Source organism: Uranotaenia lowii, chromosome 3, assembly GCF_029784155.1.
Source record: "Uranotaenia lowii strain MFRU-FL chromosome 3, ASM2978415v1, whole genome shotgun sequence".
Taxonomy (NCBI): Eukaryota; Metazoa; Arthropoda; class Insecta; order Diptera; family Culicidae; genus Uranotaenia; species Uranotaenia lowii.
This window is the reverse complement of record NC_073693.1, coordinates 343,359,665-343,387,583: the sequence shown is the minus strand read 5'-3', so window position 1 is coordinate 343,387,583 and position 27,919 is coordinate 343,359,665. Positions and strand designations below refer to the sequence as shown.

At 33.5% G+C, this 27,919-nt stretch overlaps 1 protein-coding gene across 2 annotated transcripts in view; it reads right to left on the bottom strand.

The window, feature by feature from the left end:
- Positions 1 to 27,919, bottom strand: part of LOC129751427 (titin homolog) — a 173,827-nt gene that overhangs the window by 28,577 nt on the left and 117,331 nt on the right. For both annotated transcript variants that reach the window (XM_055746919.1, XM_055746921.1), the window contains exon 3: positions 13,852 to 15,277. In XM_055746919.1, coding sequence (XP_055602894.1) covers positions 13,852 to 14,921 — 1,070 coding nt within the window. In that variant the 5' untranslated portion in view covers positions 14,922 to 15,277. The remainder of the gene's footprint in view (positions 1 to 13,851; positions 15,278 to 27,919) is intronic.

The following is a 27,919-nucleotide window of genomic DNA, read 5'->3' as shown; positions in this document are numbered from 1 at the left end:
GTTTAGATTTCAACTTGCGACTCCTCAAGTGAAAGGGTTTGACTTGAAGGTGACGAAAATCAGTGTTACGATTTCGTTAGTTCAAGCTTTCAGTGTTAACCTTCCTAGGCCGTTCGGGTCAATATGACCCGAAGCAAACTTTAAAATCGTCATAACTCTTTTGAAAAAAATCGGAAAAATATGAAAATTGGAACATATAACTAAAACCACGAGATACATAACCTGTAGAAAAAGCAGCATCCGGTGACCACCGGAAATGCCACAACTGGCAAGCCGAAAAAAAAAGTTACACATAAGCCGTTCGGGTCAATATGACCCGAGAGTTTGCGCGCGTTCCCCTGATGAAATATGTGAACCGATTTTCATGATTTTACATTCATTAGTTAGGAAATTTATTCTAGTTTCTGAATCTATAAAATTTTAGTAGATATAACTTATCCGAACGTCTGGATTCTGCTCCGAATGGAAAAAACCCTCGAAAATAATGTCTTCTCAGAATTCCCATATCTTCTAATTGCTTTTACGTATTGAAATTATTTTATAAGTTTTGAAATTGTGAAAAATAAATCTTTTCAAACATATAGAATAATTGAAGGAAATATGGAATTTTTGGTCGCTAGCGTGGAATTTCTGAAAAAAAGCTTCTTTTTTCGTACTTTTGCTTTGCAGTGTTGTCTCTCATTCTTAACTGAACCGATTTCCAAAATTCAAATTTTAGTTTCATTTTGATAACATGATCACCATTTTCACTGAATACACATAGTATCTCAAATATTACTGTTTTTCGTAATATGAGAATGAAAACAAGAAAAAAATCGTAGTTTTCGTACCCGGCTGTTACGATGCGCACATTTCTCATTTTGTTATCGTGATTGCTTAAAACTTTTCATAAAACCTGCCCACTTTTTATATACCCAATAATAGATTTTAATCTCTACAATCGATTGATATGCTTTTTATGTGGTTTTTAAAAGCAACGTTTTTCGAATTTACTAAAAGATATCGGAATTCGACCAGATTTTCAAACGTTTTGTAGCAAGCAAACACAACCCCCCGGGAGAGCATAAATCGAACAAAATCCATGGCTCTCCCGGTCGTGCTCTCGAAATCTGCCTTCCTATAGCAGACTGAAGGAATCGCCCGCATTTTTGAAAGTGAATTAGAAGCTCATAATTTCGATTTAAGAGTTTTGAATTCAGAAAAAAAATAATTGTGAACAAAGAAATATGAATCGTGAATATTGAATTATTTATTCTAAAATTTTATTCATCATTCGGATTTAAAGTTCAGATTAGTTATCTGAAATATAAACAGCAAATCTTATTTTAATACGTATGGTTTTGAAATATTTCAAAAATTAACATCGAAATCATTCACACTTGTGTAAAAGTAGTATATATGTATGTATGTAAATTTTATGTTATAATAAAAATCAAAGAAGATGCCACCGAAATTATTACTTACGAAATTAAAACTTTGAAAAGCTGAAAAACAATCAAAATGATGAAGACAATGACTTAGCTATGAATTACGTAAAAATTTTCATAAGTATCAGCACAAACCACCCTACGTAACCATGCGGGCGATTCCTTCAGTCTGCTTTAGGAAGGCAGATTTCGAGAGCACGACCGGGAGAGCAATCTATTTTGTTCGATCTAAGTTCTCTCGGGGGGTTGCTACAAACGTTTGAAAATCTGGTAGAAATAGAATATCTTTTAGTAAATTCGAAAAACGTTGCTACAAATGTTTGAAAAACCACATAAAAATTATATCAATCGATTGTAGAAATTAAAATCTATCATTGGGTATATAAAAAGTGGGCAGATTTTATGAAAAGTTTTAAGAAATCACGATAACAAAATGAGAAATGTGCGCATCATAACAGACGGGTTCGAAAATCACGATTTTTTTCTTGTTTTCATTCTCGTATTACAAATAACAGTAATATTTGAGATACTATGTGTATTCAGTGAAAATGATAATCATGTTATCAAAATAAAACTAAAATTTGAATTTTGGAAATCGGTTCTATAAGGAATAAGATACAACGCTGCTAAGAAAAAATGTTACCTCTTTTGAAAAGTGAGAATTTTTTTTCCGGTAATTCCGAGATTACGGCCATGGGACTCTAAAATGTTTATATATTTTTGAAAAGATTTATTTTTCACAATTTCAAAACATTAAAAAAAAATTATACACCAACATATACTGCAGATATAAGAATTTTAAAATGATGTCTTTTTTCGGAGTTTTTCCGTTCAAAGCATTCTATAGGTCATCTGATGAGTCGAATCGATTTAAGTTTTATGTATTTAAAATCTTGAATAAATTATCTAAACAATGAACCTAAAGTCATAAATATCGGTCAAGATATGTGACCAGTGGAACGAAATCAATTTACTAGTCAAAACAAGCGAAAAATAATTTGTTCAAAATTTTGCGAACGGCCTAGGAAGGTTAAATAGTCCTGCTAGAAATTAGTTTAGCTCAGATTTCAACTGTCGAAACCTCTAGTGAAAGCATTTGACTATTGTAGCATTTACACTAGCCTACATCAGTTTGAGCACCACTGTAGGAACACTCAGAGCTAGGTTGAGAAGAACAAAAGATTCCCTCGTTATCTAGTGGATAAAATTTGTGAATCCACTAGATGAAAAGGCATAAAAGAGATCGCTATTGGTCGCGCGTGATCATTTCGTTTTGGTTTTTTATACCGTCGTGTTGGTGATGTGGGCACGCACCGAAGCCGAGCTCTTCGTTCTGAAGTGGAGATCCACCACAATCTGCGGGATGATCATCAATAGTGATCGTGATTGCTGGATATTCCAGATGAGACTGTTTAACGGAATCGGCTGTTTTCACAGCCACCAGGATGTTTTAGAAAGAGCTCGAAAAGAAAGCGATCACGATCATCTTCAGCACAACGCTCAGTTAGACGAAGTTCTTGCGGAAAGGCCGAGTAAGTTCGATGAAGTTGTTGATATTGCTGTTTTTTAATGTGGATCGCGATCATCTCCAGGAAACCATCGGCCTTTTATTCTTCCCGCTGGATTTCGTCGTTTGGGACTCGGACTCGAATAGAAGAGATTGATGCCGTCAAGTTAAGGGCTAATGCCGAAAAAGCTCACGAAATGTGTTAAGAAAATTTAGCCAGCTAGTTTTAAGTGTTTTTTTTTTTGTAATACAACGTTGTTATTTTTTGATATTTTCTAAAGTTTTTTTGTGAGAAGTTTTGTGCTGAGTAAGTGTTCATCAAGAACATGCTGCGGACCCACGACTTCCCGCTAGCAGCCGGGCAAGTAAAGGATTGTTGGCAAATTCCTCACGGAATTTGGCGCGAAAGCCAACATTTTGCTCTGGACCTTGCCATCGAAAAATTCATCTTCTTTCCGTCCATAAAACGTTACACTATTAGGTGGCGAAAATAAGTGTCGCAAGTTCGCTAGTACAAGCTTCTAGTGTTAGTACCGCTAAAAAAAAATTAAGATTCGATTTCAACTTGCGGCCAGGCAAGGAAAGGAGTTGAATTGTACCCCTAAGGGTCCGGCGCCGATTGGCCGACGCAAAGGGATGAGATAAAAGATCTCCACTGCTGGCGATCCGGAACCAGCGACTTCACCTGGTCCCAGTCAAGATTCTCGTCGACAGTTCGGATTTCAGCGGCTGGACTACGCCGCCACGAGCTTTTGGGCCTGCCTCTTCTTCGATGCCCATCTGGATTCCAGTCAAGCGCCTCTCTGCAAATCTCGTTTTTCATCTCTTCGCAGCGTGTGCTCAATCCATCTCCACTTACGTTCCCAAATCTCGAATTCTAGCGCCTTTTCATGACACCGGCGATGAAGTTCCACGTTTGAGATCCAGTTGCCAGTCCACCAAGCGTGGATGATATTCCGCAGGCAGCGGTTTACAAATACTTGCAGTTTTCGCGTCGTCACCGCATATGTGCACCAAGTTTCACACCCGTACAACAATACGGATTTGACGTTTGAGTTGAAGATTCGGATCTTAGTTCGTAGAGAAATCTGGCGTGAGCGCCAAATATTTCGGAGACTCGCAAACACAAATCGGGCTTTTCTGATCCGGGTTTCGATGTCCTTCTTGGTACCACCAGCTACCGAGAAATTGAACCGATTTTCGACATTTTTCGACACATTTCGAAACGACATTAATTTTGAGACCTGCTGCCTTAGAGCTTTCGGTGAGGTCGTCTAGTTTGAGTTGAATTGTAGGTGACCAAAATTAGTGTCACAAGTCTGCTAGTACAAGGTACTAATGTTAATACCGGTAGAAATAAATTTAGTTTCGATTTAACCCTCCAAAGCTGTTCGGGTCAATATGACCCGAAGCGCACATTTCAAACATCTATATCATCATTCCAATATACTGAAGAACTGGGAATTTTGACAGACCAAGTATGTTCTATGAAAATAATGATCAAATTGACGACAAAAAACTAAAATTTGAGTTTTGAAAATCGGTTCGTTAGGAAATGAAATACAGCTGAGCAAAGCCAAAATTGGATGTCGTTTTTTAAAAGTAAGATTTTTTTCTAACGGAACATTTGAGATAGCGGTCGAAACTTTCATTGAACCCCAACATATCTATACATTGTCAGAAAGATGGATTCTTGACGATTTCAAACATCATTGAAACACTGAAATACAGAAAATCTGTCAGAAGTTATGAGTATTTTAAAAATAAAATTGATTTTTCGAACTTTTTACTTTCTGAACCAGTTTATGATAACCTGGTAATACATATCGACTTAGTTTTGAAATGGTGAGTAATAAGAATAAATAACCTACACAATGAATATAATATCATTAAAATCGGGTAACATTTACAGCCAGGAGAACGAAATCAAGCTACAACTAAAATTTCCCCGAATCGTATATTTAGCGAACGGCTTTGGAAGGTTAAGCTTGCAACCAATCAAGTAAAAAGATTTGATTTGAAGGCGACGAAAATTAGTGTTACGATTTCGCTAGTAAAAGCTACAAGTGAAACAGGGCCGTACGAAGAACTGATTCATGGGGGGTTTTGGTGACCTATTTTTTTCTATTACATTTTTGCTCAAACGATGCATGAATAAAAAAAATATATATACATATATTATTTTTAAATACTTTTTGATTATTTATTCCTAAACTCGTTTTTCTAGTTTTTCGTGTTAAAAAGAAATTTTTGAAAACACATTCCAAAATCATTCAAATGATGATTAGGATTTGTATAAAAAAAATCCTTTAGCACCAGAATCACTTACTTTCATCGATGGTCAAAATCTTAAATTTGAATCAAAATCTGTTGAACTGACCTTAAGATTGCTAGAAGTTCTCCCGCACGTATCCGGACCGGGCAAATCCGAGCTATTTTATTGAAAACCTGGCAAAATTCGGACAAATTATTTTCAAACCAAAATCCAACTATCCAACTATTCAACAAAAATCCAGAAAAAAATGTGAACAATTTTTTTTTCACAGAAAACCACAACCAGATTTTTTATCGTATTTCAGTCTCCCAAAAATCATATTTGTCTATTTTGATAAATCAAGCTTGTAAAATTAAATTTCTGGGCGAAAAAAATTTGAAATCATTATGATGCAATTTATTCACTTTTTGATTTTCCAATAAAATGTGAATGAATCCGGACAACATCAGGTTTTTTCCAACAAAATTTGGGCGGCCGAACCTTTCCCCATTTTATTTTTAACAAATATCCGGGTAAGTCCTAGTAAAACCAGTTATACTGGCCAACTTAAAATTCCTTTTTTGTTTTGAACTAACAATAAGTTTTTTAAGAAAGCTTTTCAATTTCGAAAAAAAATTCTAACAATAAATCAAAAGATTAAAATTTTGCGGTACAAATTGGATTTATGCAAACTCGATCCAAGTTAAATATTTTAATTTGAAATTTAGTTCTTGAAAATATTGCAATAATAATAATGTTGGACTATACGCCAAAACTAATAAAATTCCCTGCCATTTCGTTAAGAGAAGATGCATGTTCCCTAATCATCAATAAATTTTCATCAAATATCAATTCTTGTGGATGAATTTTGTTTTTTTTTTGGAAAATGAACTGTAGTTCTACTGAATTTTTGTTATTTCAGCTATATTTTGCAAATGAAATGACTTTGGTTAAATTTTATAATCGAACAAACAATCAGAATAATCATCCTGCGATCTTCTGGAATTTAAATCCTTACCGGAATAGTCATCTTCATCATTTTATTTTGATTGTGGAACTCATTTTCGAACTAAATCTGAATCTTAATTTTGAACCTGAATTAAAAATTTGAATTTTAAATCTGTTTCGGAACTACAATACGTTTTCTGAATTGTGCATAAAAACGGTTTCTGAATTTAAAAATATGAGCCAAAAATTGAAATCAGTTTCGGAGCGCTCAATCATAAATCCATAACAATAATTAGGATGTTTTGGGTTTCAATGATCATTCTTTATTACAATTATGTATTTCTAATCCGACTAGCAAATCTAAATAAAAAATAAAAATTTCGAATCTGAATATGACATAAAAACTCTGATTTTTTTTCATATTTGGAAAAATATAACCTAAATGTAAAATACGCATATGAGTTTCAAAAATCATGAATCAAATTTTGAAGGAAATGAAAAACCAAATTTAAAAGAAGATTTCAAACACAGCTTTTCATTTCAAAATGATGATTCAAACTGAAAATTAAAAATCCTAAACTGAATACATAATCCGAAATTAAAAAAAAAAACAAATACAATTTCGATTTTGATTATAGAGAACCAGAATAAAATGTAGTATTAAGAAATGATTTACAATCTTTAAGTGAGAAAGTTTTGAAAATCTGTAGCTGAATTTTGAACCTGGGATTAGTTTTCGAGGTTTTGACATCAGTTTTGAGTCAAGATTGTTACAATTGATTAACCTTATTTCCATCATCAAAATTTTATTAAATATTTTAAATTTTGAGTGTAGAGTCGAATACCTCGCTTGCTTATGATGGACCCTCATGGGGGGGGGGGGTCAACAACCCAAACCCCCCTTCCCCCCGCCCCCGTTCTTACGGCCATGAGCTCCGATTCCAACTTGCAACCACTCTATTAAAGAGGGTTTACTTGCAGGTGACGAAAATAAGTGTTAAGAGTTCACCAGTACAAGCTACTTGTGTTGGTACCACTAGAAATCAGTTCAACTCCGATTTCAACTTGCGACCTCTCTAGTGAAAGGGTTTGACTTGTGGGTGACGAAAATTAGTGTCACGAGCTCGCTAGTACAAGCTACTAGTGTAAATACCTGTAGAAATCAGTTAAGCTCTGATTTTAACTTGCGACCGGCCAATTTAGGGGGTTTAACTGTTAGTCAGGGTTCAGACGCACTCATTTAGCCAAGCGCAGTACTCGCACATCATTTTTGTTGTGCGAAACCCTTCATCGTGTGCGCATTAACCGTGCCGTCCTTTAAACAAGTTGCGAAATTCTTTTCGGATGTCATTCGACTTTTTTTTCAGAGTTACATATTTTGCAAATGGAACAAAGACATAACAGCTACAAGACCGTCCGTTCCGATGACTGCAACTTTTGTTGTGTGACGGTCAAACGACATTTGTAACGTTTATCATCCCTATTTAAAACTTTAAAATAATGACCCATAAAAAAGAGTGAAACTTGGACTCTAAGATTGAAATGTTGAGCAAATTTTGTGGGTCAAACGAAATTACAAAGAAAGAAAATATGAAAAGCTTAGAGCACTTTTTGTGCGTTTAGAAAATACATATCTCAATACCGAAGTTAAAATGGAATAAATCAAACTTAAATTTGAATTTAAGAAATACAAGAAATAGATAATGTTGGATTAGCTTTGAAAAACTAATATTAAGAAATTTAAAAAAAATTCAGTACATAGGAAATTCGACAAATTTGCGGAATTTAAATTGAGCAAAAAAAATTTAATTTTCAACTCGTAAAAAAGCGTATGTGCACATTAAAATTTAAGGAAAAATTGAACAACTAAACTAATTCGAAAACAGCGATGGGATCTGGAGAACCTTGTTAAGGTTGAAAAAATGAAAAAAAAAACAGATATTCACGTATCCCAAAATAATGAGATGTCATAAATTGAAAAAATTGTATTTGAATTTTAGTTATTTAGAAAATTTAAATTTAAATATCTAACAAAATTTATTAATTTAAAAATGCTTTGAAATTTGAACACTTTCAAAAATTAAAAACTAAAAATATTTACGGAAAAAACGTTTTAAAAAAAAATTGGCAAAAGAAACATTACAAATAAAAGTTTTAGAAAAAATTCCAAGTGTTCATGAATAAAATTCCAGAAATTTTGTGAATTGCTCCAAACACAAACAAATGCTAAAAGAATTGAAAAATTCAATCATCAACGACAATGAATTCAAAGTGTTAGTGAAATTTAACAATTTTTAAATGTAATAAATTTAATAAAATTATGAGTTTAGATAAATATTTATTTTGATGAGGAAAGAAAGTTTAAGTAAACACAGTTTTCAAATTTTAAAACGAATGAGAAAAACTTATGTTTTGTAAGACCAAAGTAATTTGAGATTTTTTCAATGTTTTAATTGAGAAAAAAAATTAGTTTGAGAGCATGTCTTGATATTCATTGACCAATTTCATGAATAATCCCAATTAAAATGATCATTTCTTAGACTATTGCCAAATCATGTGTCTCTCAGTATTTATTAAAACGAAAATCAACAACCACTGTGCGGCGCCATTCAGTCCAAAATGGAAAACGAAACACGATAAAGTAAAAAAAGAAATGCTCACCCAAAATTTCCACAACAAGCCGAAGATGTTTAACAAAACGATTAAACAATTAAATACGCACCCCGAGCATCGGCAGGTGAATTTTACCAACTGGATGATGTGAGGGGAAATTCCAGTAGAAGGCATAAATTACCACACGACGACGACGGGGGGAAAACTTTCGCGTGCACACTTACTACTCCACATGAACCACGGAATCAAGGTGAAGATGCCATTAGGTGATTTCCGGCCTTCGATGGAAACCGGCAATTTTTTTCCCGGGTGGATTTTCACCTACTGCGAGGCGCGTGGACCTAGAGTTGCCAGGCCAGTAGTGACCTCGGGAAAGATCATTGGTGCGTAACATACTACATATTTAAAAAAAATAGTCGCTCATCATTCAAATTACAGCTTTCAACAAACCAACTATGTTACACTTGGTTTGAATGTTAAAAAAGACATACACCGTCTTAGCCGATTTAGGCTTTACAGACTGAATAAATTGACGTGGACAACTTAAGATTAACATTTAACACCCAGTACCGAGATAGGAATCGAACCCATGCCATCAGTGGACCAGCGATTACCGTCTTACCACGCTATCCGCTCGACCACCGAGACGTACTATGTATGTTGTTGCTTTAAAAAATTGGTTCCATACACTTTTTTGTTAAGTTTACAACTGAGACATCAAGAATTATTCAAAACGATGGTAACCCTAACAACCCAAAAATTTTCGGGGAGCATTGGGCACACACGGCAACACATCTTCATTAGGGGATCGAATTTGGTTCGCCACTTTTTCAATCATCGAAACAACTAGCTAATGGAACGGGGAGCTTTTTAGTTCAATTTCATCAATTGTTTTTTTTCTCTCTCTCTTTTTTGCCATCTCAGCTTGCCTTTTCAGAAGATAATTCTTCTGACTGTTTACACTTTCATTAATTGCATGGTGCCGAATCGATTGGTAATTGTTTTGCAATTAAACACTTTTTCCTTATTTTTCTCTGTAGAGAAAGATAAATGCGAAGACGAGAATGGGCGGCTACCTTTCCATTTTTGTAGTTCAATTGAGAAAGGTGTAAACGCTCTAGGAATGTGAGAAATCAGATCGTTGTTAAAAGCGGCAAATGCAATCGATTAATAGTGAATCGAAAAGCTTTCAATACACTATTCTGGAATATCATCACGATTTTAAACAAGAATGACGTGGATGCAATCCTACAATTCTTTAACACACATTGCATAGAGACTATAAGCGCTTATCATTGCTAGACGCGCGTATTATCTTTTGAGTAAATGGGTGCTAAAATAATTTTTCAAATCAATCCATTCTGAAGAGACTTTGGAAGTTTTCAAAAAAAAAAAATCATAAAAAAATAAAAGGTTAAATTATTTTAGTTTTTTTTTATACATGGCATTGGAAAAAAATCATGATCGAATCTCGAAAACCGACCATATACATTTTGTAGAACTGACCTGGGCAAATTTATGTGTTTGATATTTTTTGAAAATTTTGATAATATTTTAACTTTAACAATTTTAACATTTTTTACAATTTTGATAAATTTTGAGAATTTTGACAATTTTGACAATTTTGACAATTTTGACAATTTTCACAATTTTCACAATTTTCACAATTTTCACAATTTTCACAATTTTGACAATTTTGAGAGAGCTGACAATTTTGACTATTTTGACAATTTTTAAAATTTTGACAATTTTGACAATTTTGACAATTTTGACAATTTTGACAATTTTGACAATTTTGACAATTTTGACAATTTTGACAATTTTGACAATTTTGACAATTTTCACAATTTTCACAATTTTCACAATGTTTGCGAATCTTGAGAATTATGAAAATTTTGACAATTTTGACAATTTTGAGAGAGCTGACAATTTTGACTATTTTGACAATTTTTACAATTTTGACGATTTTGACAATTTTAACAATTTTGACAATTTTGTCAATTTTGACAAATTTGACAATTTTCACAATTTTGACAAAGTTTGCGAATCTTGAGAATTATGAAAATTTTGACAAATTTGACAATTTTGACAATTTTGACAATTTTGACAATTTTGACAATTTTGACAATTTTGACAATTTTGACAATTATGACAATTTTGACAATTTTGACAATTTTGACAATTTTGACAATTTTGACAATTTTGACAATTTTGACAATTTTGACAATTTTGACAATTTTGACAATTTTGACAATTTTGACAATTTTGACAATTTTGACAATTTTGACAATTTTGACAATTTTGACAATTTTGACAATTTTGAAAATTTTGACAATTTTGACAATTTTGACAATATTGACAATTTTGACAATTTTGACAATTTGACAATTTTGACAATTTTGACAATTTTGACAATTTTGACAATTTTGACAATTTTGACAATTTTGACAATTTTGACAATTTTGACAATTTTGACAATTTTGACAATTTTGACAATTTTGACAATTTTGACAATTTTGACAATTTTGACAATTTTGACAATTTTGACAATTTTGACAATTTTGACAATTTTGACAATTTTGACAATTTTGACAATTTTGACAATTTTGACAATTTTGACAATTTTGACAATTTTGACAATTTTGACAATTTTGACAATTTTGACAATTTTGACAATTTTGACAATTGTGACAATTTTGACAATTTTGACAATTTTGACAATTTGACAATTTTGACAATTTTGACAATTTGACAATTTAGACAATTTTGACAATTTTGACAATTTTGACAATTTTGACAATTTTGACAATTTTGACAATTTTGACAATTTTGACAATTTTGACAAAAATGACAAAAATGACAAAAATGACAAAAATGACAAAAATGACAAAAATGTCAAAAATGACAAAAATGACGAAAATGACAAAAATGACGAAAATGAAAAAAATGGCAAAAATGACAAAATTGACAAAAATAACAACAATGACAAAATTGACAAAAATAACAACAATGACAAAAATGACAAAAATGACAAAAATGACAAAAATGACAAAAATGACAAAAATGACAAAAATGACAAAAATGACAAAAATGACAAAAATGACAAAAATTACAAAAATGACAAAAATGACAAAAATGACAAAAATAACAAAAATGACAAAAATGACAAAAATGACAAAAATGACAAAAATGACAAAAATGACAAAAATGACAAAAATGATAAAAATGACAAAAATGACAAAAATGACAAAAATGACAAAAATGACAAAAATGACAAAAATGACAAAAATGACAAAAATGACAAAAATGACAAAAATGACAAAAATGACAAAAATGACAAAAATGACAAAAATGACAAAAATGACAAAAATGACAAAAATGACAAAAATGACAAAAATGACAAAAATGACAAAAATGACAAAAATGACAAAAATGACAAAAATGACAAAAATGACAAAAATGACAAAAATGACAAAAATGACAAAAATGACAAAAATGACAAAAATGACAAAAATGACAAAAATGACAAAAATGACAAAAATGACAAAAATGACAAAAATGACAAAAATTACAAAAATTACAAAAATTACAAAAATGACAAAAATGACAAAAATGACAAAAAATGGGCAAAATGAGCAAAATTGACAAAAATGATAAAATTGATAAAATTGATAGAAGTTTAAAAAAAAATTATAAAAATGACTTAAAGTCTAAAATGTTAATAAAACGAAAAAAAAATTACTTAATTGTCAAAATAAAAATAAAAAAGTTGTCTAAATGAACACTACTTTTTCCAGTTTAAATCAATTAATTTCTTAAGAAGTTTGAAAAAGAGGAGGCCATGATTCGTTTGTCAAAGGACGCGTTTTATTTTCCATACACCGGGGATTTTTATTTTATTTTAGTGTTTAAATTGGTTCAAAATTTGATAGAAATTGAAATATCGTACTTCCAAATGTGTTTAATCGTTAAAAGTTATCGTCAGGAAAGTAACAGTATCACTAAGCAAAGTGAAGACTTTGAGAATCGTTTTGCTTAGACAGATGCAGGTAAATACATCTGATAAGAATGTGCTAGATCCGAAATGTCTCATCAGGTAACAAAATCATTATTGATTAAATTGAATTAATTTTCAATTATTGATATTTTTCTTATTTCTACAGGAAATCTAAAATGGACCACGACGAGGTGCAGTGCCCCCCATAATTTGAAATCCCTTTATAAAAATACTAGTGTGTTTAATGTTTGTGTAAAACGGCTGTAGGGAAAGTAAAAAAATCTGATTCGAGTGAAATTTCTGTTTTTCCAACCATGAACATGACACGATAAATCGACCGTATTTGCATTCACATTTCATGTAACACTCATCATCACATCGCGTTGAACTCATCAAAATTTCACGTAAGTTGTAGATAACTTTGATGCACGCACCAATTCTGATAGGGGCACTCTTACTTATTTATTTCGTAGAATCTACGTGAAAATAATTTAGAAATCATTTATGTAGTTTTTCACGTAGCCGTTTCGTGCAAATTACAAAAGTTGGTCTAAAAAATTCTTTTGAATTTACCATGAAATTTTTGAAAAGGGTAAAGTTCCAAAGATTGCATGGATGTTACAATATCCTTCTTTCTTTCTAATTTTTCTTTCCAAGAGCAAGCAATGGCGCTATATCCATGGTCAATGACTAGGGATGGGGAGCAAAGAATTTTAAAATTAATATGTTTTATAATTTGAAATATCTTTGCAAACAACTCCATTCCCACCCACATAAGGAATATTTATCGGGGATCGGAGTCCAGGAGCACACTACTTTCTAGCATTTGTGCCTAGTAAAGATGGGTAGTAAATGTCCTTTTACTACTCACCGGGATGCTGACAAGATCTGTCTGTGTATGTATCATAAGCATAAGCATAAATTTCATATGAACTGTTCTGGAATAGCACCAAAAAATATATTTAGAGCCGCCCTTTTCAAAAAACCTCACTTTCGATTGAAAAAAAAAAACAAATACTTTCGTTCGTAAATTATTTTTTTAACACATGAAAAAAATGTTTTTTTTTTCTTTTTAAATCAAACAAGAAAAACAGATCACACTCACCTCTCCAAATCGAACCGATGTGGAACCTTCCGCTCGTTCTTGCTTTCGACAGTTGGGACAATCTCGGCATCATTCCGGTCATCATCAACTACGGATTCGGCCTCACCAGAACCAGCACCATCGTTGGCGGCGACGGGACCAGCCTCTTCTTCGACAGGATCAAGCGCTAGAATGTTTCCGGTCCTACTTGCTCTTGCCTCGGTACGTTCTTCGACCGATTCCTCCGGGTTTTCGGTAGTCGTAACGGCAGCCAGGAGTTCAGCTGTCGGATTTACCGCTCGTGTTTCTTCCTCTTCATCACTTTCGTGGAGGTGATCCTGAGGATCATCCTCCGGGCGTCGGGAGTTGACACGAGCCGTTGGTGCCGCAGCCATCACAGGACTAGAGGTTGTTGCGACGAGTTTGGCCTTCGTTTCCGGTTCCGTGATCGTTTCTTTGGTCGTCTTTCGCCGCGACGACGACGACGGCCTGGTGTCTTTGGTGGGTGAAATGACAGTCGTTGGCGCTTCCGGCTGGGTGACGGCACTCGGCGGAAGGATGGTTATTGGATCTTGTAGGTCTGCCGGTGGATCCGTTGTTGATTCTGCTTCGGATTCCTCAAGAGTTAGCTTTGTTGGGTCAACGGCCCGAAGTTCGGCTACCGTTGCCTCCTGTTCGGCCGATGAGGCACCTGCCTCATTGTCATAACCGAATTCGATGGCTCGCCCGGTGGGTTTGTTTTCGGTTCCGGTTCGGAAATCGACGACCCGCGGAGCCGTCGGAGGAACTAGCGTGGTTTCCGCTTCTTCCTCTTCGAGGGAGGCGGAAGCAATCGTGGTGGTTGGGGGCACTAGCAAATCTTCGTTCACCTGGCGCTTCACAATGAGGCCCCCCTGGACCCCGTGGAACTGTATAAGACCGGTTGCCAGAAGCAGAAGACCGATCAGGGTCATCATCGTCGCCAACGGGTACCCGCCGCCATTTGTGCCGCCGAGTAGCAGTCGCTTCCGAAAGCGGGTCATCTTCATCGTTTTGTGCACATTATGGTGCTCCCGCATGGTTTCCGTTTTGCTCTCCTCGGAGGTAAACATCACAAAGATAGAAGGAGGAGAGGGGGGAAAAAGCTGCTGACTTACCCAGACAGCTCAGCTTAATAATTATTTATTTATTATTATAGAGAAGGAAAAAAAACACCACTCAACAAATGTTTCTATCTAATCCACATGGAACTACGGGCTGTTCCTATTTCATTAGAAGAAGTCGATGGGTATCGGTACTTTCAGTCATTTCTTCGGCGCTCTTGCGTTTTGATCCCCGTTTGGCAAATGTTACATCTTCGATCGCGCACTGTCGAGTGAGAGCCTCGCGATTCATCGAGCGATCCGGAGACCGGCAGCAGCCATCATCATTGTTGATCCCAATTCGTCAGTTTTGCGCGCGGTTTCTCCTGTTTGGATAGAAAGAAGAAAAAAAACACACTTTTAACATCTTTGTTGTGCACCCGGGGATAAACTCTTAGATCAGTCAAAATGGTCAAAATGCTCCAACGTACCGACATAAATCATAATTGACAGTAATGTTTGGGGAGCGCATAAAAATCGGTGGCGCGGTTAAGTGGGGCTCTCATTAGAAAAAGGTACACAAAATGTTTATGTAAAAGCTTTCCTTATTGATGGATGGGTCGGGTTAAGTTGTGTGGTAAGTGAAAGTCGCACATTAATTTTCCAATATATTCACCGTTAATTTTGATGTACATCGAAACTGTTGAATGTACCAACCTTTCGGTGTGAAAAATGTTAAGCTGATAAGCTCATAAGCTTTTTCAAAGTTTATGATTTAATCGCTAAATTTTACAAACGACAGTCGTTTAAGTGGTTATTTAAGAATGTGACTTGTTGATCCCGAGTTACCATAACGGCAAAATATAAAGATATCATTCATGAACCGATCACTTTAAGCAAATATAATAATAGTAGTAATATTCCTCACTCCCCAGAAACTTGAAGGACACATGAAACGCGCCTCCATGTGAGGAAAGTTCTTACGAACATGAATAAATGCTATCGAGAAGACCTAAGTTGCCTTAGACTAAATTTCGAAAGCTTCTGGCGAAAACTGTTAAGCTCATTATCACCAAAACTTTGTGTCCCGATCTGACAATTATACTAAACACAACACAAGTATATCTACTATTTTTTCATAATATCTTTCATGATAAGTAAGTTGACTTCGTTAATAAATTTTATACTCAAAATATGATTTTGATTTATCGGTTCAACATGTTTTGGAGTTTTCAAAAAATCAGATGTGCCTAAATGAAGAGTACTAAAAAGAGCTAATTCAACACAAAGAATTTTTTCCTTTACCAATTTATTCATTTTAGAGAAATGCTGATTTCCATTTACCAAACGTGCTCCAGATAATAATGATAGTAATAATGGTGATGTGGTCATCAATAAATCTCAAATCATATTGTAGAGTAGATTTGAAGATCGATTTACTTAGTAAATTGTTGCCTTCTTATGATTTCATTTATAAAATATTCAGTATTGTCCAAAAAGTGAAATTTGCATCAATGATTGTTCCAATTCCAAAGACATTAGAATCTCAAATTGTAGATTTATTAGCATACTCCGCCCGTCGGGAACATTTTTTCCATTCGGCAGAAAACAACACAAATTGAGAACCATAGCAACAAACTTTGCTACACGAAGAAAAGTTGGAGTAGGCTGAAATTCCTATGTTGAAAATAAAACATAAACAAAATTTTCTGCGTGGTCATAGAAATTCAAGTTCAAACACGAACTTTTGTAGTTAAGACGCGAACCCACGGTTGCTGGAAAGAATGTTCAGAGTTTCCTCAGTACCTCAATGCTTGAAATTTCCTTCTAGTAAGAACTTTCTCCAGGAGGTGGTGCTGATATACATGTCCTTGCTGAAGTATATGAAGCATGCTGAGAGTTACCAATGTTGATTATAATATGTTTGCTTTAAGGGTAGAGTACAGTTTCATGGGAAAATTTAGTAAGGGGGTAGTAAGGTAGTAAGGATTAGTAAGGTTACCTTTAACATTTTGTTATAGTATCTGCTTTAAATAAATCAATAGTCAAGTGATCGGTGGATTTGTAGTTTAATCGGATTGATCAGATGCATTAATGATACCATACGCCGTCAGAAAATTTCCAATTTTCATCGATTTTGATCTCGGAAGTTGGATAGAATCATCAGTTTTTTTTTCATTTTCGTTTTCAACGCTTGTTAGCGCTGCACTTAACTGAAGCAAAAATGGACTGAAAACTTGATAAATTGCGTGTTTTTTCTGTTTATTTGTAGGCTTTGAACGTAAAATTCATCCACCTTTTGATACTTGAAAAACTAATTAAATTTATCATTACACAAATTTTAAGAAGTTTTTTCACACTTTTGAAGCCATTATAACCTCAGTAAAAGGAAAAAAAAAATGCTCTTCAGCTATGCTCATGCTTATGCTTATGGTACATAAACAGTCATAAATTGTCTGCATCCCGGTGAGTATTAAAGGTACATTTATTACTCATCTTTTCTTGGCCGGGTCCACTGTGCTGTATTGGACGCAGAGACAACTGGAGCCAGGGGAGGAAGGAACGTAGACAACAGTACCATACCTTCATATGTATGTATGTATGTATGTATGTTTGACCCACCAGTGGCTGGTAGGTCTTTCGACCCGAGTCGGTACGGGAAGTCTCGATCGCACATTCAAATATTGTTCATACTTAACTCATCAACAATATTTGCAGCACAACCAAGGGGTCCGTTACCACTGGCTTGGGACAGGTTTGACTCATCTCACTCCCTTCCAACTGTTCGAAACAAATAAAGAATCCTGAAAAGGTACCTAAGTAGCATATTTATGATTCCAAATTTGCCGAGATACTCCGGCTGGCTTAAACCCACAATCCATTGTATATCAGTTTTCCGCTTGTTTGATGCCCTGTCCTACCCCCCTCTAATCCCCAAGAATAGAGTTAAGCTATTTTAAATATATAATAAATAAAAAGTTACATATTTTTCCATCTTACCTTTCAACCAACTACTTCGCTTACCTCGTTGTTCTTACTCCCAACTTCGACTTTATAATAATGAACTGTATGTTTCCATATCCTTAACCTGACATTTAGTTTATAACTGACAGGCTCACATATTTCTTACAATAAACATCAAGATTTTGATTTTGATTACCAAAAAATAACAGAAGCAAGAAAAATAATACGATTAAGAAAAAATGGATAGCTTACAACAATCACCGATTTACCAATTTTCTGTAGACTGGACATAATTCCTGAAAATCAAATTGCATTTAATATGGGCAAATGTTTCATTCAATGCGCTTGCGCAATCCCTATCGAATGATTCTAAATGCGTAGAATACCTGGAATAGTAAGGGAATAATTTTTCCGAAAGTATTTGGTTTGTTATCGCGTTTTTTCATAAAACATTATTTAAATTCCAATGCATTTTTAAGCAACTTGAATGCCTGCAGTAACGCATTTACTAACAACAACAGCAATCACTAAAGTGACGACACTCCCGCGCACGCAGCCCACACAAAATGAATGAAACTTAATAAAAAAAAATGTTTTTATTAAACATAATTTATGTGATGTGAAATTATGATAAGGGAAAAACGCTTAAAGGCTTTTTGATTTCTTCAAAACGATCAAAGCAATCGATGGCTGTTACTATTCCACCGCTTGCTGGTAGATAAATGAAAAAAAACTCCAACATTCCTCGGTCGTGGAAACCAAACTTTTGATCATCACTATTTGCACTACCTCCAAAAAAAAATGTAGTCTATCCTTCCTTACAATCTGGATTTTCCACCGGTACCTTCTGTGTAAAGTATGGTATTGGTACCTATTTATAGAGATGAATAAGATAGACTCATACTACGCGACCCGTGGAAAACAGGATATGAACACAATCCACGTATTCTGGTGTTAAAAATGTAAAATAAGTACAGCAGCGAACGCCATAGGAGAGTGACAGTATAGTTAGTTAAAAAAATCGGAAAGCTCTCACCGGGATTCCCTGTCCTTGTGGTCCAATTTGTCTGCCGTCCACCGAATTGTGACATTCATGTTTGGTACACGTTCAGCATTTCCTGCCAAAAAATCACTAATATCCTTTAATTCCACTCCACATATTATTTCCTATGAACAGTCAAAAAAAATCTTTCGTTTTCTTGCAAATTACACTTTCACTTTTTCAACCCATTAGGATTTGTATCATTTATAGACAAAACTATAAAAAATTGCAGAGCAACAAAAAGACTAAAAAACGCGTCCTCATCCGAGCAAGGCCTACTCGAAAACACAACAGTACCATACGTTCATATGACTATAAAATATTCAAAATATTATCATTGGGAGCACATATGCTAGAATATTTTGAGCTCCTTGGTGTGTTTCTTGTGAGTTCGTCCTTCTGTGGATGGAAATGAGGTTTTTTTGCACAGAACTGGAACGATGAATTTCTGAAATCTGGAACGATGAACGATAACTTTATAGAGCTTTTTAATTTTAATGAATGTTTGCTAAGTTTATTTTTTTCTAATTGAAAAAAGTTAAAAAAAAATAACGTGAAACAGTACTAATCTGAATTTCCTGAATTAAGATCTTTTTGGCAATGGATCACTAGAAAAAGCTAATTTTCCAATAGGAGTCGCCACTAGCGCACAGAGCTGTCAAACCTCATGATCAAAGTAGCAAAGAAACACAAAAAAATCAACAAAATATGGCAGTGTGTTGCACTATGGGAGATCGCGCGGACAATAATTGGAAAAAATAAGATAAATTTTTAATGCTAAAAGTGTAAAAGACTATCGCCCTATTTCGCATTTAAATTCTGACTTTAAATTTGTTGGGAGAATTTTGAAGCGGCGCATTACAGACCTCGTTACAAGAGTTCTGTCTAGCAAGCAGAAGTGTACTAATGGAAGAAGGAATATTTTTGAGGCAACCTCGAAAATTTTAGACAACATATGCCATTTTAAAACGAGCCAAAAAAGCTCTCTCTTAGTAGTTCTCGATCTTGATCACGCCTTTGACAAGGTCGAGCATAGTTTTCTAGCCGACACCATGCTCAAAATGAATTTCAACCAGAATTTAGTTGCGATATTGATGTCCTTCTTTGGCAAAAACCTCCTCAAGGGTATTAATCAACGGAAGGTTAACCAACAAAATCAAAAAACAGCTGTTTCTATGTTGCTTTTCGTCATTTACATACAGCCGCTATTGGATAAAATAAGTACAATGCTGCCGCGAACTGTGCTAAATGCATATGTTCATGATATATCTATCTTTCTGGAAGACGAAAATCAACTCACGACTTTGGTAAACATATTCCGCGATTTTCAACATGTATCTGGAGCGCTACTCAATCCTCAGAAAACAGTACCAACTTTAAATGGGAATGTTGCACTAACCCAAGACAGCAGTTGGCTGAAAATAGAGCCGCAGGTCAAAATTCTAGGCCTTTATTTTTGGGGAAAATATCGAACGCATCATCGATGAAACTGGCAGAAGACGATACAAAGTTTCCATACGAGGCTGTGGATGAATAATGTCAGAACACTGAATCTAACTCAAAAGATCATTCTGATAAATACTAACGTTTCATCAAAACTGTGGTAGGTAGCATCTACAATTCCTTTGCCCAACAAGTTCGCTGGCAAAATCATAGCCCAAATTGGAAAGTTTATTTGGCATGGCAGATCTTGGAACCGAGTGGCTTTTGAAGCAATGATCTTACCAATAGAAAGAAATGGTCTAGGCCTTCATTCACCAACACTAAAATAAAAATAATTACTGCTGAATAGACTTCTACGAGCTGGATCAAATCTACAATTTATGTGGAGCTACTTGGAGAATAATGTTAGTCCGCCGAACTTATCTGCAATTCCTAGGAAGTATTCTCACGTCAGAATCGTTGTACTAGAATCTGTGTACTTATCAGATACCCTACGTCGTTCGCCATTCTAATCCGGTAAACGATCTTGACGAACATCCACTCCAAATATTTATCACCCGATCAACGGTCTGCGTGGTTCTTGGTCGTTCATAACAAAATAGGAAACAACGAGCTTTTATTCAGGAGAAACATGAGAGTAGATCCTTATTGCGACCTATGTCCTGGAATTACTGATGACTTGGAGCACTTGATATTCGGCTGTTGCGACACCAGGATAATATGGAATTACCAGAGGAACCTATTTCTTAGCGTCGATAGAAGGACCTTGAGTCTTCAAAAAATGGACTGTATATTTCCCAACTTACGAAGTTTCCGAAGAAAAACTAGAATACTTTTTCTTTAACAGTTCGCTGCTATGATTTGTTATATTATAGAAATCCCAAAAACCGACCGTGATATAAATATTTACAAATTTTAATTATCTACTATGTGAACCTAGACAATAAAATCATATATAAAAAAAACAAAAAAGCACGTAGAAACTTTGTTTGAGAAAAGCTAAAATTTCAGAACTCTTTCATTCTTAAGCTATTGAAAAATGGAGAAAATTTGCAAAAAACCATAAGTTTGAAAAAAAGAACTAAAAAAGAACATTTTGGAACACTGGAGCACTGATATGAAAAATTCCTTCTTCAGTATATTGTTGTAAACCTTAATCTCTATAAAAATACAGTGTTCAGGCTTCAGCGATTATGCGATGTTATAGAATATAAAGCATGAAAAAATAAAGAAAATCAGAAAAAAGATGATATAATCAAGGTTTTCAGTCGAGATCATTTAGTTCTAGCTGATTTTATTCATGTTTTACGTGGATAACAAGTTCTGAAGATTGTACTTACGATCTAGATATTTTGAGCTTTTTTGAAAATTTCACCATGGTCAGTTTCTTTGCCTTGGAATTTATTAACTTATGATCTAAGGATCTTAACAAAAAGGAATTGCAGTCAAATCGTAGAAAACATTTTGAAAATATATTTGTTCGCTTGCTTTTATAATAATCTCCCATGGTGCGGCACGATAGTTACCATAGTTACCTCAGGAAATGTTTTATTTCATAATAAACAAGAATGAATGCAAAGGATAGACATGGAGTAAACAAGAAAAGATAGGCTGGCAGATTTTATGAGGTTTTAATTCATACTGGAATTTGCTTTTTTTTTCAACTAAATAAAAATTATCTGACCGAGAGTTTCTATGTGCGTGCTCGTCTTAGTAAATAGAATAGGAGCGCTGCCAAAAACGATGTGATTCTGTACTAAGCATTCAAGAAATTTTCCAGCACGTTTCTGGGCCTGGAAATTCCGGGACTTTTTTTTTGAAAAGCCTGGCCAAATCCAGCCATTAAATTTCAAATATTCGAATACAAGAAACCGGGCAATATCCGGACAAAGCTGAGCAATATTTATCCAACATTCATGCAAAATAAAAAAAAAAAAGTTAGAAGAAAATCACTTGAAACTTTTTTTATTCGTCGAAGCACATCAAATTGTGTTCTAATTTTCTAATTTATTTTGATAAAAATGATTCCCAAAAATTCGTTTTCGGACCAGAAAACAAAAACATATCGACTCAATTTGATTTTTTTAAACTAAAATTCAGCAAGTAATGTGAAGAAATTCGGGCAAAAACCGGGCATCCGGGCCGATACGGAAGTATTTTCCTCGAATGCACGCCAGGAACCGGGACATATGAAATGCTTATTCTAAACTAAGAGGGCGAATGACCAAGTTGGTTAAAACCCTCTATAAATAAAAAATATAGAATAGAATAGCTTATTCTAAATATGAAATTGATAGATAAAAATAAGATAGAATAGTTCAATTTCAAATCACTATCATTGCTATGAATGTAAAGGTATGATCATTTTCATTTCATTAAAATAATTCAAATGTTTAAAAAAAAAAACAGTTAATTTATCTGAAATTTGAGATGCTTAAATGGATCCATTGGTATTTTTCTGTCAATCACAGCAATCATTCTATAAACCGTTCAATCTCACGGCAGCTGATTACCGCCCAACAGGTGGAGCAAAATAGCAAAAGCATTTGTTCCGAAATAAGTTCTCGATAAATTCAATTATTTAGCGAATACGATCAAAAGCTCTGCAGCCTTCAAATAGATTTCATCTGAGAGACCGAGCCTGAATCATGAAAAACACAAATTATCTTCTTTTTCCGAGGGTAACAATTTAAGTTGCTTCATTCAGGCAGAACATTTTGTTTCAATAACTAATCACTTTCAATCAGGAATAATATACAATTAAACTTTTTAAATTGTCAAAATTGACAAAATTGTCAAAATTGTCAAAATTGTCAAAATTGTCAAAATTGTCAAAATTGTCAAAATTGTCAAAATTGTCAAAATTGTCAACATTGTCAAAATTGTCAAAATGGTCAAAACTGTCAGAATTGTCAAAATTGTCGAAATTGTCAAAATTGTCAAAATTGTCAAAATTGTCAAAATTGTCAAAATTGTCAAAATTGTCAAAATTGTCAAAATTCTCAAAATTGTCAAAATTGTCAAAATTGTCAAAATTGTCAAAAATGTCAAAATTGTTAAAATTGTCGAAATTGTCAAAATTGTCAAAACCGTCAAAATTGATCTAGTAAGCTTGAAATTGTTCAATAAATGAAGATCGATAATTTTAACATCAACATTCAGCTCTCGCGGATTAAAATGAGCTGAAAACGTAGATATGCCTTCGTTTCTTTAGTCTTACTCAATAAGTATATTGATGATAATGAGTGTCAGTTCCAGTACCCTTTCGCAAAACTTCCGAAGCGTCACAATAAATACTTCCGGTGCACTTCCGCAAATCGATGGCATCGACGGACGGTCTCGCAGAAGACAAGTTAATTACCTAGAAAAACAACCTGTGGTGAACTCGCAAGAGGTTTGGCTTCATGTAAATTTCACGGCGTTAATGAACACTTATGATGTATGTACGTCGGTCTTTTGGACAAACCTTTAGGTAAGTTTGGTACATTCACTTACGTGCATTTGTTGCATATGCTGCAACCGATTGCAAAATCCATCTGCATGACAGTGAATTGTGCAAGTGACCGATAGGGTTACTGGACCTGTTTTCGTGTTATTTATGTTTGGTATTAACAAAACTGCGGTTTGACGTTTTAGGTTTGACATTTCAATTGTGCAATTTGAAATAAGACAAACCTTGTGCTGGTCTTGTTTTTTGTTACGTCGGAGATGTTTTTCTTCAGAGAAACTAATTTGAATCGGGAAATTATCGCTCATTATACATTAATATACGGAAACGGATTATGATTATGATAGATGCGGATGAAACTGCCTGACGTCCATCGTTGTTGGTGAGACAGATACATCGTAATAAGCACACCGCTGTGCTACGCATATGAATGTTTGTGAATGGTCAATCCGCATTTTCTCGAAATATTTGCAAATGCCCATAGAGCCATACTTCGGCCTATCTGTGCGTAAAGTTGGCCATTGTCGTCGTCATCATCCACACACTTCATGATGCTCCGCTTGTGGTCCAGCTAGCTCGATTTATGTAATATCTACATGTTGGTAATGTGGCCCGGCCATCATTATCTCGAGACTAATGTGACTCACGGGCAGTGAAAGTGTTGAGCTGAGAGACTTCTACATGTCTACACACACTTTGTTGCGTACCGATGAATGGAACGGATCCCAGTCGTTCAACATTGCATAAAAATGCGAAATTTAGCCATCGCATCGCAATCATATTTGCTACTGGGTGGTGCCATTTTTAGTACGCTTGGTTCTTTTTTTTTATACATTTTCCTCTCACTTGTTAACCTTCTGCCACAGCTTTATTTTTACTACATGCGTGTATTTTTTCCGGTTTGGAAGTCAAATTCTCTAATAGGTTGTTACATCAGCCGTAATCGTTATAAAATCGCTATGCAAATAAAAATAGGTTTGGAAACCTATTCAACACAATTTCACTAACCGTTAGACATATTAAAACGATAGATTGATTTGGTCGTTTGATTATACCAACAATATTAAAATTAAAATTCAAAAAAAATATTAGAAGAAGGAAGATTTGTGTCAACCTATTAATAAATGTCACTCGAGGCGTTCGTTGACTCTCAAAGAAAACATCCCTACAACTGTCATGAATCGATTATCGGTTCCCTGAAGGCCGACCATCGCATCAGCGGCACGTAATGAAGGTCAGTTGATGGTGAAATCGATGCCCTTCTTTGTTGTTTTGATTCAACCTTGCCACCCAATGACAGACAAAATTACACGATAGCCACCCACATTTGATACTTATCATCACAGGCACAGGCAATATCGATCAAACTCCTGGGTGGGATTTATTTTTTACTTTTAAAAAGGCTCAGTGGGATACCGATAATAGATTGAGGCTATTATAGGATATGGGTCAATTGACCCCGCTTCCCCCTTCGAATGGTGGGATTCACTATTAACTTGCATGAATTAAAAATCAGGTTTACCATATGTGTCGGCAATTACTCTATCAGCTGGATAAATTTTTCAGCAGCTCGTGACTTGTGGCAATTTTTTTTTCTTATGATAGATAAACAACCACCCTTGAGTCAAGCTTCGTATCTAATGTTCCCTCAATTTAAAGTCAAACTTTTGAATTGCGCCAAATAGTCTTATTAAAAATTGATTGAGAAGAAAACAGAGCACTTTTTCCAGATTGTGAAAAACCTTTTCATCAACGAAACAGTAAACAACAAAATGGTTGATTATTTCAACCGACCCACGCGATAGCATATGGTGATCAAATTGTTGACTCGGGATTAAACGCCCATAAAAGCTTGGATAACTGTATCATTTTTGTAAATCAAATTTTTTGGAATTTTTTTTAATAATTTTGTCAAAATAGTCATTTAAGTCAATTTAGGCAAGTTTGACAATTTTGACAATTTTGACAATTTTGACAATTTTGACAATTTTGACAATTTTGACAATTTTGACAATTTTGACAATTTTGACAATTTTGACAATTTTGACAATTTTGACAATTTTGATAATTTTGACAATTTTGACAATTTTGACAATTTTGACAATTTTGACAATTTTGACAATTTTGACAATTTTGACAATTTTGACAATTTTGACAATTTTGACAATTTTGATAATTTTGACAATTTTGACAATTTTGACAATTTTGACAATTTTGACAATTTTGACAATTTTGACAATTTTGATAATTTTGACAATTTTGACAATTTTGACAATTTTGACAATTTTGACAATTTTGACAATTTTGACAATTTTGACAATTTTGACAATTTTGACAATTTTGACAATTTTGACAATTTTGACAATTTTGACAATTTTGACAATTTTGACAATTTTGACAATTTTGACAATTTTGACAATTTTGACAATTTTGACAATTTTGACAATTTTGACAATTTTGACAATTTTGACAATTTTGACAATTTTGACAATTTTGACAATTTTGACAATTTTGACAATTTTGACAATTTTGACAATTTTGACAATTTTGACAATTTTGACAATTTTGACAATTTTGACAATTTTGACAATTTTGACAATTTTGACAATTTTGACAATTTTGACAATTTTGACAATTTTGACAATTTTGACAATTTTGACAATTTTGACAATTTTGACAATTTTGACAATTTTGACAATTTTGACAATTTTGACAATTTTGACAATTTTGACAATTTTGACAATTTTGACAATTTTGACAATTTTGACAATTTTGACAATTTTGACAATTTTGACAATTTTGACAATTTTGACAATTTTGACAATTTTGACAATTTTGACAATTTTGACAATTTTGACAATTTTGACAATTTTGACAATTTTGACAATTTTGACAATTTTGACAATTTTGACAATTTTGACAATTTTGACAATTTTGACAATTTTGACAATTTTGACAACTTTGACAATTTTGACAATTTTGACAATTTTGACAATTTTGACAATTTTGACAATTTTGACAATTTTGACAATTTTGACAATTTTGACAATTTTGACAATTTTGACAATTTTGACAATTTTGACAATTTTGACAATTTTGACAATTTTGACAATTTTGACAATTTTGTCATTTTTGTCATTTTTGTCATTTTTGTCATTTTTGTCATTTTTGTCATTTTTGTCATTTTTGTCATTTTTGTCATTTTTGTCATTTTTGTCATTTTTGTCATTTTTGTCATTTTTGTCATTTTTGTCATTTTTGTCATTTTTGTCATTTTTGTCATTTTTGTCATTTTTGTCATTTTTGTCATTTTTGTCATTTTTGTCATTTTTGTCATTTTTGTCATTTTTGTCATTTTTGTCATTTTTGTCATTTTTGTCATTTTTGTCATTTTTGTCATTTTTGTCATTTTTGTCATTTTTGTCATTTTTGTCATTTTTGTCATTTTTGTCATTTTTGTCATTTTTGTCATTTTTGTCATTTTTGTCATTTTTGTCATTTTTGTCATTTTTGTCATTTTTGTCATTTTTGTCATTTTTGTCATTTTTGTCATTTTTGTCATTTTTGTCATTTTTGTCATTTTTGTCATTTTTGTCATTTTTGTCATTTTTGTCATTTTTGTCATTTTTGTCATTTTTGTCATTTTTGTCATTTTTGTCATTTTTGTCATTTTTGTCATTTTTGTCATTTTTGTCATTTTTGTCATTTTTGTCATTTTTGTCATTTTTGTCATTTTTGTCATTTTTGTCATTTTTGTCATTTTTGTCATTTTTGTCATTTTTGTCATTTTTGTCATTTTTGTCATTTTTGTCATTTTTGTCATTTTTGTCATTTTTGTCATTTTTGTCATTTTTGTCATTTTTGTCATTTTTGTCATTTTTGTCATTTTTGTCATTTTTGTCATTTTTGTCATTTTTGTCATTTTTGTCATTTTTGTCATTTTTGTCATTTTTGTCATTTTTGTCATTTTTGTCATTTTTGTCATTTTTGTCATTTTTGTCATTTTTGTCATTTTTGTCATTTTTGTCATTTTTGTCATTTTTGTCATTTTTGTCATTTTTGTCATTTTTGTCATTTTTGTCATTTTTGTCATTTTTGTCATTTTTGTCATTTTTGTCATTTTTGTCATTT